General features: G+C 39.5%; 1 protein-coding gene across 1 annotated transcript in view; it reads left to right on the forward strand.

Annotated features, from left to right (window-relative positions):
• Positions 1-9,914, forward strand: part of LOC126281423 (ATP-dependent zinc metalloprotease YME1L-like) — a 252,411-nt gene extending 242,497 nt beyond the window's left edge. Inside the window, exon 15 of the mRNA XM_049980370.1 lies at positions 9,483-9,914. Coding sequence (XP_049836327.1) covers positions 9,483-9,630 — 148 coding nt within the window. The 3' untranslated portion in view covers positions 9,631-9,914. The remainder of the gene's footprint in view (positions 1-9,482) is intronic.
• The last annotated feature ends 2,737 nt before the right edge of the window (positions 9,915-12,651 follow it).

The raw sequence follows: 12,651 nt of genomic DNA on the forward strand, positions 1-12,651 counted from the left end.
AAGCATCATGAGAGTCACTTTTTGGAATCTGTAGGCCACAAGAATGGCAATGGTGAATCAGCTTAAAATGCAACCACCTATCACGGTCACTGGAAATAGATACTTAATCAGCAATTTCTTAAAGTTTGTGATCTAGGTGTGTACCTCTTCATTGCAAATATCTTCATATGTAAGAAACTTATATGCTCTCCATAAGGTCAGGATAGACTCGTCTTTATTAATCAGTTCTACTAAATGATATGGCTGAAGTGAGAATGTGCTTAATAATGTGGTTATATGCTCCACAAAGATGACATAATATTGATTCTGTGAAACTTGAGACAATACTAGCCAACCAGATCTACCACCATTGGTACTTGCAAACATTTGAACAATTGCAATAAAAATACACTTATTGTTTAGAACAGTAATTTTGAAGTTTGCAATTCAAAGTTAGTTGGTTTTCTAAAACAAGTTACAGAATTTGGATTTATAATTTGTTACAAATTTCATAATAATAAACATACTGTAATATTACAGTTGTAATTGTCAAAATACATCAGATACATTGTCATAGTAATATCTGATTTATAAATTCTGAAATACAGGTTTGATTTTGATAGTAATGTGAATCTTGTATCTTAATATTTATCTGAATCATTAGTACAATCAGATTTCTATGTTAAAATTTTTTAAATAAAAGTTACAATATTTGTTTGCATTTGTAACACAAATTTTTAGATAGAAACCAAATTTCATCATAATTTTGCTATCTTCCATTATTATTTAGTTCCTGGTACCTCAGTGTCATCAATTCAGTCAACTAATACAATTACAATGTGTGCTCATTAAGTTTCATAAGTTTGTGTCTACGTCTGATATACTATTTGGATAGCACTATTCATTATGCATCTGTTACTGTACACACACAAACCCAAAGTATTGCACATAAGAATTATGGACAAAACTTTGCCATAGTACACATGCACCAGAACAGGAGTGTGTTAGTTTTGGTGTCTGCACTTGTTTGTGGCGTGAATTGGTGGAGAGTATTATCATTATGCATGTAACATAAATGTACTAAGCGAAGAGTCATTTAAACAAGTATGCAAACAATGATTTTACATAAATTATTAAAGATTACTCTGTTATACAAATGTTTTTTCTCCAGGTTCTTTCTCTTCTCCACAGAATGATTAATACAATGGAAATTCATTTTCAACAGGTCGTCAGAGACATCTCATTTCTCCTTGAGTCTATTTAGAAATGTTTTGTTTTTTCTCTCAAATAAAAAACAACCTCTGTCATCAACAGCCCAGTCAGAACACAACTGTTGTTGTTGTTGCGGTCTTCAGCCTTGAGACTGGTTTGATGCAGCTCTCCATGCTACGCTATCCTGTGCAAGCTTCTTCATCTCCCAGTACTTGCTGCAACCTATATCCTTCTGAATCTGCTTAGTGTATGCATCTCTTGGTCTCCCTCTACAATTTTTACACTCCACGCTGCCCTCCAATGCTAAATTTGTGATCCCTTGACAACTCAGAACTTCTCTTACCAACCGGTCCCTTCTTCTTGTCAAGTTGTGCCACAAACTCCTCTTCTCCCCGATTATACCTCCTCATTAGTTATGTGATCTACCCATTTAATCTTCAGCATTCTTCTGTAGCACCACATTTCGAAAGCTTCTATTCTCTTATTGCCCAAACTCTTTATCATCCATGTTTCACTTGCATACATGACTAGATTCCATACAAATACTTTCAGAAACGGCTTCCTGACACTTAAATCTATACTCGATGAAATTAAAGAGTGTTAAACTGTAGCATGTGATCTGTTTGAAATACATATACAAATGTCACGATTGCATTTGTTGTTGTTGTTGTCGTCTTCAGTCCTGAGACTGGTTTGATGCAGTTCTCCATGCTACTCTGTCCTGTGCTAGCATCTTCATCTCCCAGTACCTACTGCAACCTACATCCTTCTGAATCTGCTTAGTGTATTCATCTCTTGGTCACCCTCTATGATTTTTACCCTCCACGCTGCCCTCCAATGCTAAATTTGTGATCCCTTGATGCCTCAGGACATGTCCTACCAACCGATCCCTTCTTTTTGTCAAGTTGTGCCACAAACTCCTCTTCTCCCCAATTGTATTCAATACCTCCTCATTAGTTATGTGATCTATCCACCTTATCTTCAGCATTCTTCTGTAGCACCACATTTTGAAAGCTTCTATTCTCTTCTTGTCCAGACTAGTTATAGTCCATGTTTCACTTCCATACATGGCTACACTCCATACAAATACTTTCAGAAACGACTTCCTGATACATAAATCTATATTCGATGTTAACAAATTTCTCTTCTTCAGAAACACTTTCCTTGCCATTGCCAGTCTACATTTTATATACTCTCTACTTCGACCATCATCAGTTATTTTGCTCCCCAAATAGTAAAACTCCTTTACTACTTTAAGTGTCTCATTTCCTAATCGAATTCCCTCAGCATCACCCAACTTAATTCGACTACATTCCATTATCCTCATTTAACTTTTGTTGATGTTCATCTTACATCCTCCTTTCAAGACACTATCCATTCCATTCAACTGCGCTTCCAAGTCCTTTGCTGTCTCTGACAGAATTGCAAACCTCAAAGTTTTTATTTTTTTTCTCCATGGATTTTAATACCTACTACGAATTTTTCTTTTGTTTCCCTTACTGTTTGCTCAATATACAGATTGAATAACATCAGGGAGAGGCTACAACCCTGTCCCACTCCCTTCCCAACCACTGCTTCCCTTTCATGTCCCTCGACTCTTATAACTGCCATCTGTTTTCTGTACAAAATGTAAATAGGCTTTCGCTCCCTGTATTTTACCCCAGCTTTCTCAAAGTCTACAAATGCTGGAAACGTAGGTTTGCCTTTCCTTGATCTTTCTTCTAAGATAAGTCGTAAGGTCAGTATTGCCTCACATGTTCCAACATTTCTAAGGAATCCAAACTGATCTTCCCCGAGGTCGGCTTCAACCTGTTTTTCCAATCGTCTGTACAGAATTCGTGTTAGTATTTTGCAGCTGTGACTTATTAAACTGATAGTTCAGTAATTTTCACATCTTTCAACACCTGCTTTGTTTGGGATTGGAATTATTATATTCTTCTTGAAGTCTGAGGGCATTTTGCGTGTCGCATACATCGTGCTCACCAGATGGTACATTTTTGTCAAGACTGGCTCTCCCAATGCCGTCCGTAGTTCCAATGGAATGTTGTCCACTCCCGGGGCCTTGTTTCGATTCAGGTCTTTCAGTGCTCTGTCAAACTCTTCACGCAGTATTGTATCTCCTATTTCATCTTCATCTACATCCTCTTTCATTTCCATAATACTGTCCTCAAGTACATCACCCCTGTATAGACCCTCTATATACTCCTTCCACCTTTCTCCTTCCCTTCTTTGCTTACAACTGGGTTTCCATCTGAGCTCTTGATATTCATACAAGTGGTTCTCTTTTCTCCAAATGTCTCTTTAATTTTCCTGTAGGCAGTATCTGTCTTACCCCTAGTGAGATAGGCCTCTACATTCTTACATCTGTCCTCTAGCCATGCCTGCTTAGCCATTTTGCATTTCCTGTCGATCTCATTTTTGAGACGTTTGTATTCCTTTTTGCCTGCTTCATTTACTGAATTTTTATATTTTCTCCTTTCATCAATTAAATTCAGTATTTCTTCTGTTACACAAGGATTTCTACTAGCCCTTGTCTTCTTACCTACTTGATCCTCTGCTGCCTTCACTACTTCATCCCTGAGAACACAACTACAGATAGTTTATAAAATTAACTTTCGATGCATGATTAAATTTTACAAGTTTGAATAGCATACAAATAAAATTTAAATATCTCAGGTAATCATACTATCTACTAATACAGGCACAAGATAAAATGGTATCATATATACATTCTTAGCCAATGGCCTTCCCGCAGTGGTAACAGCAGTTCCCGTCAGATCATGAAAGTTAAGCGCTGCCGAGCTGGGCCAGCACTTGGATGGGTGACCATCCGGTCTGCCGAGCGCTGTTAGCAAGCAGGTGGCTCTCAGCTCTTGTGAGGTAAACTGAGGAGCTACTTTATTGAGAAGTAGCGGCTCCGGTCTCATAAACTGGCATACAACTGGGAGAGCGGTGTGCTGACCAATTGTCGCTCCATATCCTCACCCAGTGACGCCTGTGGGCTGAGGATGATACGGTGGCTGGTTGGTACCGTGGCCCTCCAAGGCCTGTTCAGACAGAGTTTAGTTTAGTATATATATTCTTAACATAAAAAAGATAAGAAAACTCCTAAAATCATGCCCTGAAATGAGGTCCATTCTGTATGAGATTTTGCCCACCACATCTAGAACAGATTTTCATCATCATCCAAATCAGACCCTGTTCTCCCTCTGCACCCTTTTCTCTACCCTATGGCTCCTACCCCTGTGACCATTCCCGCTGCAAGACTTGCCCAATTCATCCTCCTAGCACCACCTATACCAGCCCTGAAACTGATAAAGCTTATACTATCAAAGGGAGAGTCACATGTAAAATTACATCTCATATACTAGCTGTTATGTAAATACAGTTCAACATTTTATGTCAGCCTGACTGCCAGCAAGTTATCAGCTAGGATGAATGGCCATAAGCAGGGGGTGTATACTGGCAATGCACAGAGCATATTCTGCAACATGACAGTCATGAGCGCAGTGCCTGTTACACCACATGCGCCATTTGGATTCTTCCCCCAGACACCAGTTTCTCAGAACTCCACAAGTGGGAACTGGCGCTACAGCATGTCCTTGGCTTTCATCACCCACTTGGCCTTAATTTACATTATTTTTTTCAGTCTCAACATTTCTTCACAGAAATAATTGCTTTCTTTACTCCCTGTTAGTTTTCTACATCTTTCATTTACTGACCAGTCTATCTTTCGCCATCCCCCTCCCACCTCTTTCACATACAATGCACTTATCTTTCTGCTCTTATTAAATCATGCATGATGTCTTAGCAGTAATCTCTGTGTTGCATTTTATCCTATCTCCCACTTTTAAGCTCTTAGGTTTTTAAATCTTGTCTGATGCAGTCCCCAACAATCAGTCTCTCTTTCTCATCTGCCTGTTAAGTCTCTCCTGACCCAGTGTTCTAGGTGACTTTCCTGGACTATACATCTTTTCATGAATTTCACAGGTCCTTGTCTTTCATCCCTCTTCCTTCCCCTTCAACCCTTCTGCCAGAACAAGGAGCCACTGGCTCCAAACATTTACAAAATTTGAATAACTTTCATATGTGTGTTCTACTGGTGCTGCTTGATGAGTACATTTTTTATCTATGCAATTACAATACACTCTTAACACTAGAGTATTTTGCTCTAACAATGGGGGATGCTTACACATCATGTGAAGACAAAATTTACCATGTACCATGCGACGCCGCTGATTTCGGTGGCATGAAGATTTCCGATTGATCTGGCACCTCTAGAACAGTGCAGATGGCACAACTCCCGGGAAAAACAGCAAAATTGGTGGCTCATCATGTAAAAAAGGCAAAAAGTGTGTGGTAAAAGGTATTCTGTGTGTGAAATGCAACTTTTTGGTTGCACAAAAAGTACATGAAAATATCCTTAAAATTCATCGATGACAGCGTTCAATGATCACGTCTGGATTGTTTACATGATGAAAATACATTGCTAGCTTCAGAAGTGAAAACAAAAGATGTCATCAACAAAGGACTGCAAAACAAAATTAACATTCTAAAATCAGAAATATTATTACGCAAGAAAGAAAATACTGATATGAAGAATCGCAAAATATGCAGTTGCGTAAATCATAAAAATGAAAATGATAACCTCAAGATCACGTGAAGTGATAGATCTATAAAAAATCCAAATCAGTCCTGTTAGGAAAGATAGAAAGAAAAAAATGCATCTATAGTGGCTTTGGAGCAATTCCAATGTGAAAACAAAGGTTTTGGCAAACATAGTTACATTTCACAAGATTCCACAAATGCATCTAAATCAGTTTTTAATGAGATAGGCCTGCAGTTAAACAGCACAAACCCGGAAAATAAATACCTGTGGTACAGTGCTACTTACATGAAAAAGAAAATTAAGCCTCAAAGTAACGTGTCTGTAAATAGGAAAGAAGCATCTCTCTTTATAGGAGACTCCTTACTTACAAATATCGTTATGCCAAATTCAAAAATTGACTTGCATCCAGGCATTAGGCTGGATCATTTGAAAACCATTTAAAAAACATAACTGCTAACCGAAATGGTGTCAAAGTGAAATAAAATGCATATTCATGCATGATGGGACGACACAGCAGTGAGGCCGAAATCATTAGTGGATCTGGAAACTTGATTTGTACTGCCAAATCTTTGTATATTAATTCAGGACTGGTAATGAGTGGTATTTTGCACAGGAGATCAATGAGTGACTCTTACAGAAACATGATAAACAATGGAATTAAGGACCAGTGTGATAAGCTTGGCATGGTATTTATAAAAATAGAAAGAAACTTCCACATGGGAAAAATATATTAAAAACAAAGATTCCAAGACTTACCAAGCGGGAAAGCGCCGGCAGACAGGCACATGAACAAAACACACAAACACACACACAGAATTACTAGCTTTCGCAACCGATGGTTGCTTCTTCAGGAAGGAGAGGGAAAGACGAAAGGATGTGGGTTTTAAGGGAGAGGGTAAGGAGTCATTCCAATCCCGGGAGCGGAAAGACTTCCCTTAGGGGAAAAAAAGGACAGGTGGACACTCGCACACACACACACATATGTGTGTGCGAGTGTGCGAGTGTACACCTGTCCTTTTTAAGACTTCCCTTAGGGGAAAAAAAGGACAGGTGTACACTCGCACACACACACACATATGTGTGTGCGAGTGTGCGAGTGTACACCTGTCCTTTTTTTCCCCTAAGGGAAGTCTTTCCGCTCCCGGGATTGGAATGACTCCTTACCCTCTCCCTTAAAACCCACATCCTTTCGTCTTTCCCTCTCCTTCCTGAAGAAGCAACCATCGGTTGCGAAAGCTAGTAATTCTGTGTGTGTGTTTGTGTGTTTTGTTCATGTGCCTGTCTGCCGGCACTTTCCTGCTTGGTAAGTCTTGGAATCTTTGTTTAATGATTTACTAAAAAGCATTCAAAACAGTGATAAACATTTTCTAATGCATTGCAATATAAACGGTAAAACCTCAGATTTTTGTAACACAAGACACTCTAAAAACAGAAGATGAGTGATTAAAAACATGATTTTTCATTGCAAAAGCTGTTTTGTATTAAGTGATACATAATGAGTGACTTTAACAAAAAAGACAGTGTGACTGAGAACAAAGCTGTAGAAGTTAAGTTTTTAAGTGAACAGAAAGATATAAGTGTGACTGGTTCTGTAGCCGATTATAAATCAAACATGAGTGTAACTTTGAAGGATGGGACAGAAGTCCTACTGTAAAGAGCGAAATGGTTGAAAACAGTATTGAAGCGGATGAGGTCGTTAAGGTTAATGAAGAAGAGTCTAGTAGCAAAAGTCGACAAGGGAAGCAGGTTATGGCAGACAGAAATGTGGAAGTGGTGTTAGGCAAATGATGAGTAATATGGAAAGTAGTATGAATAGTATAGAAAGTAATATGAACAGGATGGAAAGTAGTATGAAAGAAGACATCAGTAGTGTGAAAAAAGACATTAGCAGGGTGGAAAACAAAACTGATAGCATTAGAACTGATATGGCTAGCTTAAAGAATGAGCTGAAGAAAGAAATTAAAAGAGAGGTTCAGGTAGGCAACTCTAATCTTTCAGAATTAAATAGCAGGATTGAGGCAGTAGCTAAGGATTGTGATGAAAAGATAAAGAAAGTGGAGCAGAATACTGATGAAAAATTAACATTAACGAGTAGTAAATGTGTCAAAGAATGTAAAAGCTTTGCAATGACTATAGTAGGAAAGTGGAGGTTTTTGAGAAACAATGTGCTGAAAGTAGAGTTAAACTGGAGAACCAAATCAATCAGATTGGAAATGATGTAGAGACAGAGGTAGAAACCAAGTGTGCAGTAGTGGTAGAGGAAAAACTGGTAGAAGTAAATGGCCTGCCGCTGCCACAGCACTGCCTATGTCTGCCGCGCCGGTCTCTTTCCCTGTTCTGAAGCAGGTCATTTCCATCCAGCATCCTTTTCCACTTCTTATCTATTTCTGTCAATTTTGAATCTACATTTTTATTTACTTCTACCAGTTTTTCCTCTTCCCTTAGGGGAAAAAAAGGACAGGTGTACACTCGCACACACACACATACACTCGCACACTCGCACACACATATATGTGTGTGTGTGTGCGAGTGTACACCTGTCCTTTTTTTCCCCTAAGGGAAGTCTTTCCGCTCCCGGGATTGGAATGACTCCTTACCCTCTCCCTTAAAACCCACATCCTTTCGTCTTTCCCTCTCCTTCCTGAAGAAGCAACCATTGGTTGCGAAAGCTAGTAATTCTGTGTGTGTGTTTGTGTGTTTTGTTCATGTGCCTCTCTGCCGGCGCTTTCCCGCTTGGTAAGTCTTGGAATCTTTGTTTTTAATATATCTTTCCCATGTGGAAGTTTCTGCCAGCGCTTTCCCGCGCCAGTGCTGTGGCAGCGGCAGGCCATTGAGCAACCGGAAACGGGGACCCCCCACAAGTGAGGAGAGAGGGGGGGGAGGGGGGTGAGAATGCCACCCACGTGGAAACTATCTGATGCCTGTAGTGCATGTGACGGGCCACTGAGGTGAGGTAACGGACCCATGTTACACAAAATACTGAATTGTCCATGTAAATTAGACACAACTGGAACACCCCGTGCACAGAACAGATGCAGCACAATTTGTAGTAATGACAGCATTGCACATGGCCCAACAGTAACTGACGTAGAATGCTGGTGGGTGGTTAAACACGTATTCAAATGGAGATCACTTTGTTCTTGAAACACTCGATTTGAACAGACAAAATCCGAAATATTGTTCAGTTGACATTTCAGTGTTGGATGTGCATAATCTGGTGACGCTAAGCCTGAGTCCATTGTTCACTCTAATGGTTTAGTTGGGGATCATTGAAAACTAATGAGGTTAGCACACAGCGTTGGTTGAGAACAGAAATAACTGTGCGCAAATGATGAATACGCTGTTGGCGAAGAAACGACGAAACTCAGTGAGCGGAGTTGTGCTTCCACATCTTCGAACAAGGCATTGTTTGGCGTGGTCATTGCATAGTGCATATAACCTGTTGCATAAACACTGGCATGGAAGATGCGAAACATGAACGAATTGCGAGGTCACCACTATGGGAATGGGATCGGTAATCGGGATATAGAAAACTTAATTCCCATATATGTCATAGCTCGTACCATACAGAATGAAGTATAACAAAGAACTGACTAAAGTAAAGTTAAGTTTCATGGTCAATACAAACTATCGACAGCACACTGTGTATGAAATGTAGCTAACATATTGAATTTTTCTTTAGACTTGGGTGGAGGTCTCTGTCTGTCACCAAATGCAAGAAAACTGATCTGATGTGGCACCCTCATTTGCAATCATGCTGTGTCAGCGATAAAGTCGGAATGAAATATCCACAACATTCCTCATACTTCACACACAGTTTGAGATATTGAAATGAGATTTTGGCAAATGACGGCACACAAAGGTGAGAGTATTTTGCTATGTGGTTATTACGCAAAACTTCATTATCTACCATGTTATTCCACTAACGTGCTCTACTGGGGCTGTCAGAGAGACGATAAATTAATCAGACGCTTCCATCCCATGGGAACATAGTGAATAAGCACAAACTTGGGCCTTTTTTTATTAGAAATGAAAAATCACATGAAATTTCCTTGACAGTAGAGACATGGGAATATGTATCTCTTATACCAATTAAAAATTCAAATTATGCGGACAACTTACCATACTCATTGCTTACGTTCATGGTACCTGTAACTACATGGCTGATGTAATAATGTTACATCTACATATGACGTGTCACACAGGTTGCTTGATGTAATGTCCTTCATTCTTGGTTAGAGGGCAGATAGCATGATCCCAGGTTAACTGTTTTTGGTCATTAAAAATCTTTAATAAACGATTACATAGAAAGAACAGCTGCAGTATAGTACAACAGATAACTGGTAAAAATACACAAGGAGATGAACCCCGAATGACACTTTTACCCAAAGACAGTAATTAGCCTAAAGTCACTGTGATATAAGATGGTCCCCTGCGCTTTGCAATAGACGGGACATGGTTCTCAATAGTGTGATCACCACAGAAGGCAACGCATGCTCTGCAACGCACTCCCATGCTGGTTACAAGGACTTCTTGTGGTAAGGTGTTCTATTCCTCCATAAGTGGGGTTGACAACTGCTGTATAGTCGTTGATGCATAAGGATGTACTACAATGTGTCTGCCCAATGCATCCCACACATCCTTGAGAATAAGTTAGAGAAATGGCCAGGAAATTCCAATCGCCAAATATCCTCTCGTTCCATGAGCTTCTCCACTTGCACAGAGTCACCCATAAAAATGAGGCCTGAGCCGTATGCACTCCTACAAAGATGCACATGGAGAAGGAGTACAGTATCACAATAACATTGACTAGTGAGTGTACATATTCAAAGATTTGGAACTCAGTATGCCCATGCAACATTATGCCTCCCCACACCACAGCACCTGGACCACCAAAGCAATCACGTTTGACAACACTGGACGTACCCTCATATTATGAGAGATGAGAACACATATTGCACCCATGACCGTGTCAAGCATGATCCCTTTGGTGTCCCAGGTGTTATGACGGGAAGGCATTATGTCACTTGGACATACTGATCTCGAAATCTTTGAGCGCACTACATTCTCTGGTCAGCGCTACTGTGACACTGTACTCCTTCCCTATGGACGCCTTTTCAGAGGTGGTACTGACTTCATTTTTATGCATGACACTGCGCAACCTCATCGAACAGTGCAGGTGGGCCAACTCTTAGAACTAGAGGACATTCTGCGAATGAACTGGCCTGCCTGTTCTCCCATTTTAACTCATAACTGATGAGGTGGTTTTTTTTTTTTTTTTTTAACCTAACTGGTGATATTAGGTTATAGATACCCAGTAATTTCCATGACCCTTACACTTCAATGGTGAAGGAGAAATGAAAAATTTCAACTGACATTTCAAAAATAACTTTTATTGATATCACTGAACAACTTTTGGTGCAGAAAATAAATTATAGTTAACAGAACTGACAAAGTTTCAAACATTTGAAAGTCAATTAAAAAATTGCTACTTGTTACATAACACATGTAGCTGATAATTTTAAATAAACAAGTAAACAAAAAGCTAACATTACAATATAAATGAACAGTGAACTTTTAGAAAAACATGTTACACTTTGACAAATTATTATGTACACACGATTTTGTAAGCCAATACTCTACACAGTTACAGCATAAAGGGATTGTGCAAGCTCTGCAAATCGTTATCTTCCAGCTATTGCAGATCTTTTTTGTTTTTCTGTCATAGACTGGTGGTCACTTCTTGCACCTTACTTGTTCATCAGGGAATCCTCGGTAGATAACGTAGGCATTCACCATGCTAATCTTCATGAGAATGAAAAATATAGCTAATGGCTACCACCTTGTGCATCGACTTGTTGACTATCCGTGCACTTCTCATATGATGCATCGATCCCTCCTTTTGTGCTGCTGTAAAAAGCAATGATTTCCAGTTTTTTAGTGTCAGTCAAGTGGGTATGGTGCATTGAGGATACAAGTAGAGCTCCCTTGCCTTTCTTTGGTAGATAAGAGAGTAGTGTTGCCTCCTTCGTGTAGCTGTAAAGGAATTCTCCTACTTCTCTTGTCTTGGCAGGCAAAAATTTGTTTGGAATTTGTTTTATTTTTTCTATGTGTCCCAAGTCCCTTTTAGTTTGTCCCTTTATGAGGGCCAAGGACAAAAACCATTTATCAGCCGTGATATTGCGGTTACTTCTGATAATGGGTTCGGTCACTTGTAAAACTGCCAGAGGAGATTTGGAAAATTTCCGCTCATCATCAGTCACTATTTTGCCATCTGTAGCCTCTCTGGAGTAAACGCATGCAATTAGCAAGTAGTTGGTTTTCACATCTGCTGAAGCCATTACTTTCAGTCCATATTTTTTGGCTTGCTGGGGATAGGCATATACATTTTAAAGTGACATCGACCACAAAAGCTCACCTACATTTCGTCAATGCAGTTGATTAGCCAGAAATAAGGTTTTCATAAGCCCTTGGGAAACCCATGTTATAATAGTTGTTGCATCATATTTTTTCCTCACACGCTGTCTGATGCGTCACCAAAATGTGTACTGAGCAGTAATATTTAGACCCTCTTTAGCGGGAATGTACAATGAAGAACATCATGAGCAGTACCATCGGTTGCACATCTGCATCACATAAAAAACTCACCGCTTTGATGAAAACTGCACCCAGCGTTACTAGATTCCGTAGACATTGTGCTAGATGCCATACTACTCATAAAATGGAACACAATAATATCACAAAAAAGTTATGCAACTGGCAACATTGGGTTATAAATTTTCAGAATTTATAATAATTGTAAATAAGATAATTCATCACCCTACCGAGACTGCACTTCAACCCAACTTAGA

The sequence above is a fragment of the Schistocerca gregaria genome, chromosome 1 (genome assembly GCF_023897955.1).
Source record: "Schistocerca gregaria isolate iqSchGreg1 chromosome 1, iqSchGreg1.2, whole genome shotgun sequence".
Taxonomy (NCBI): domain Eukaryota; kingdom Metazoa; phylum Arthropoda; class Insecta; order Orthoptera; family Acrididae; genus Schistocerca; species Schistocerca gregaria.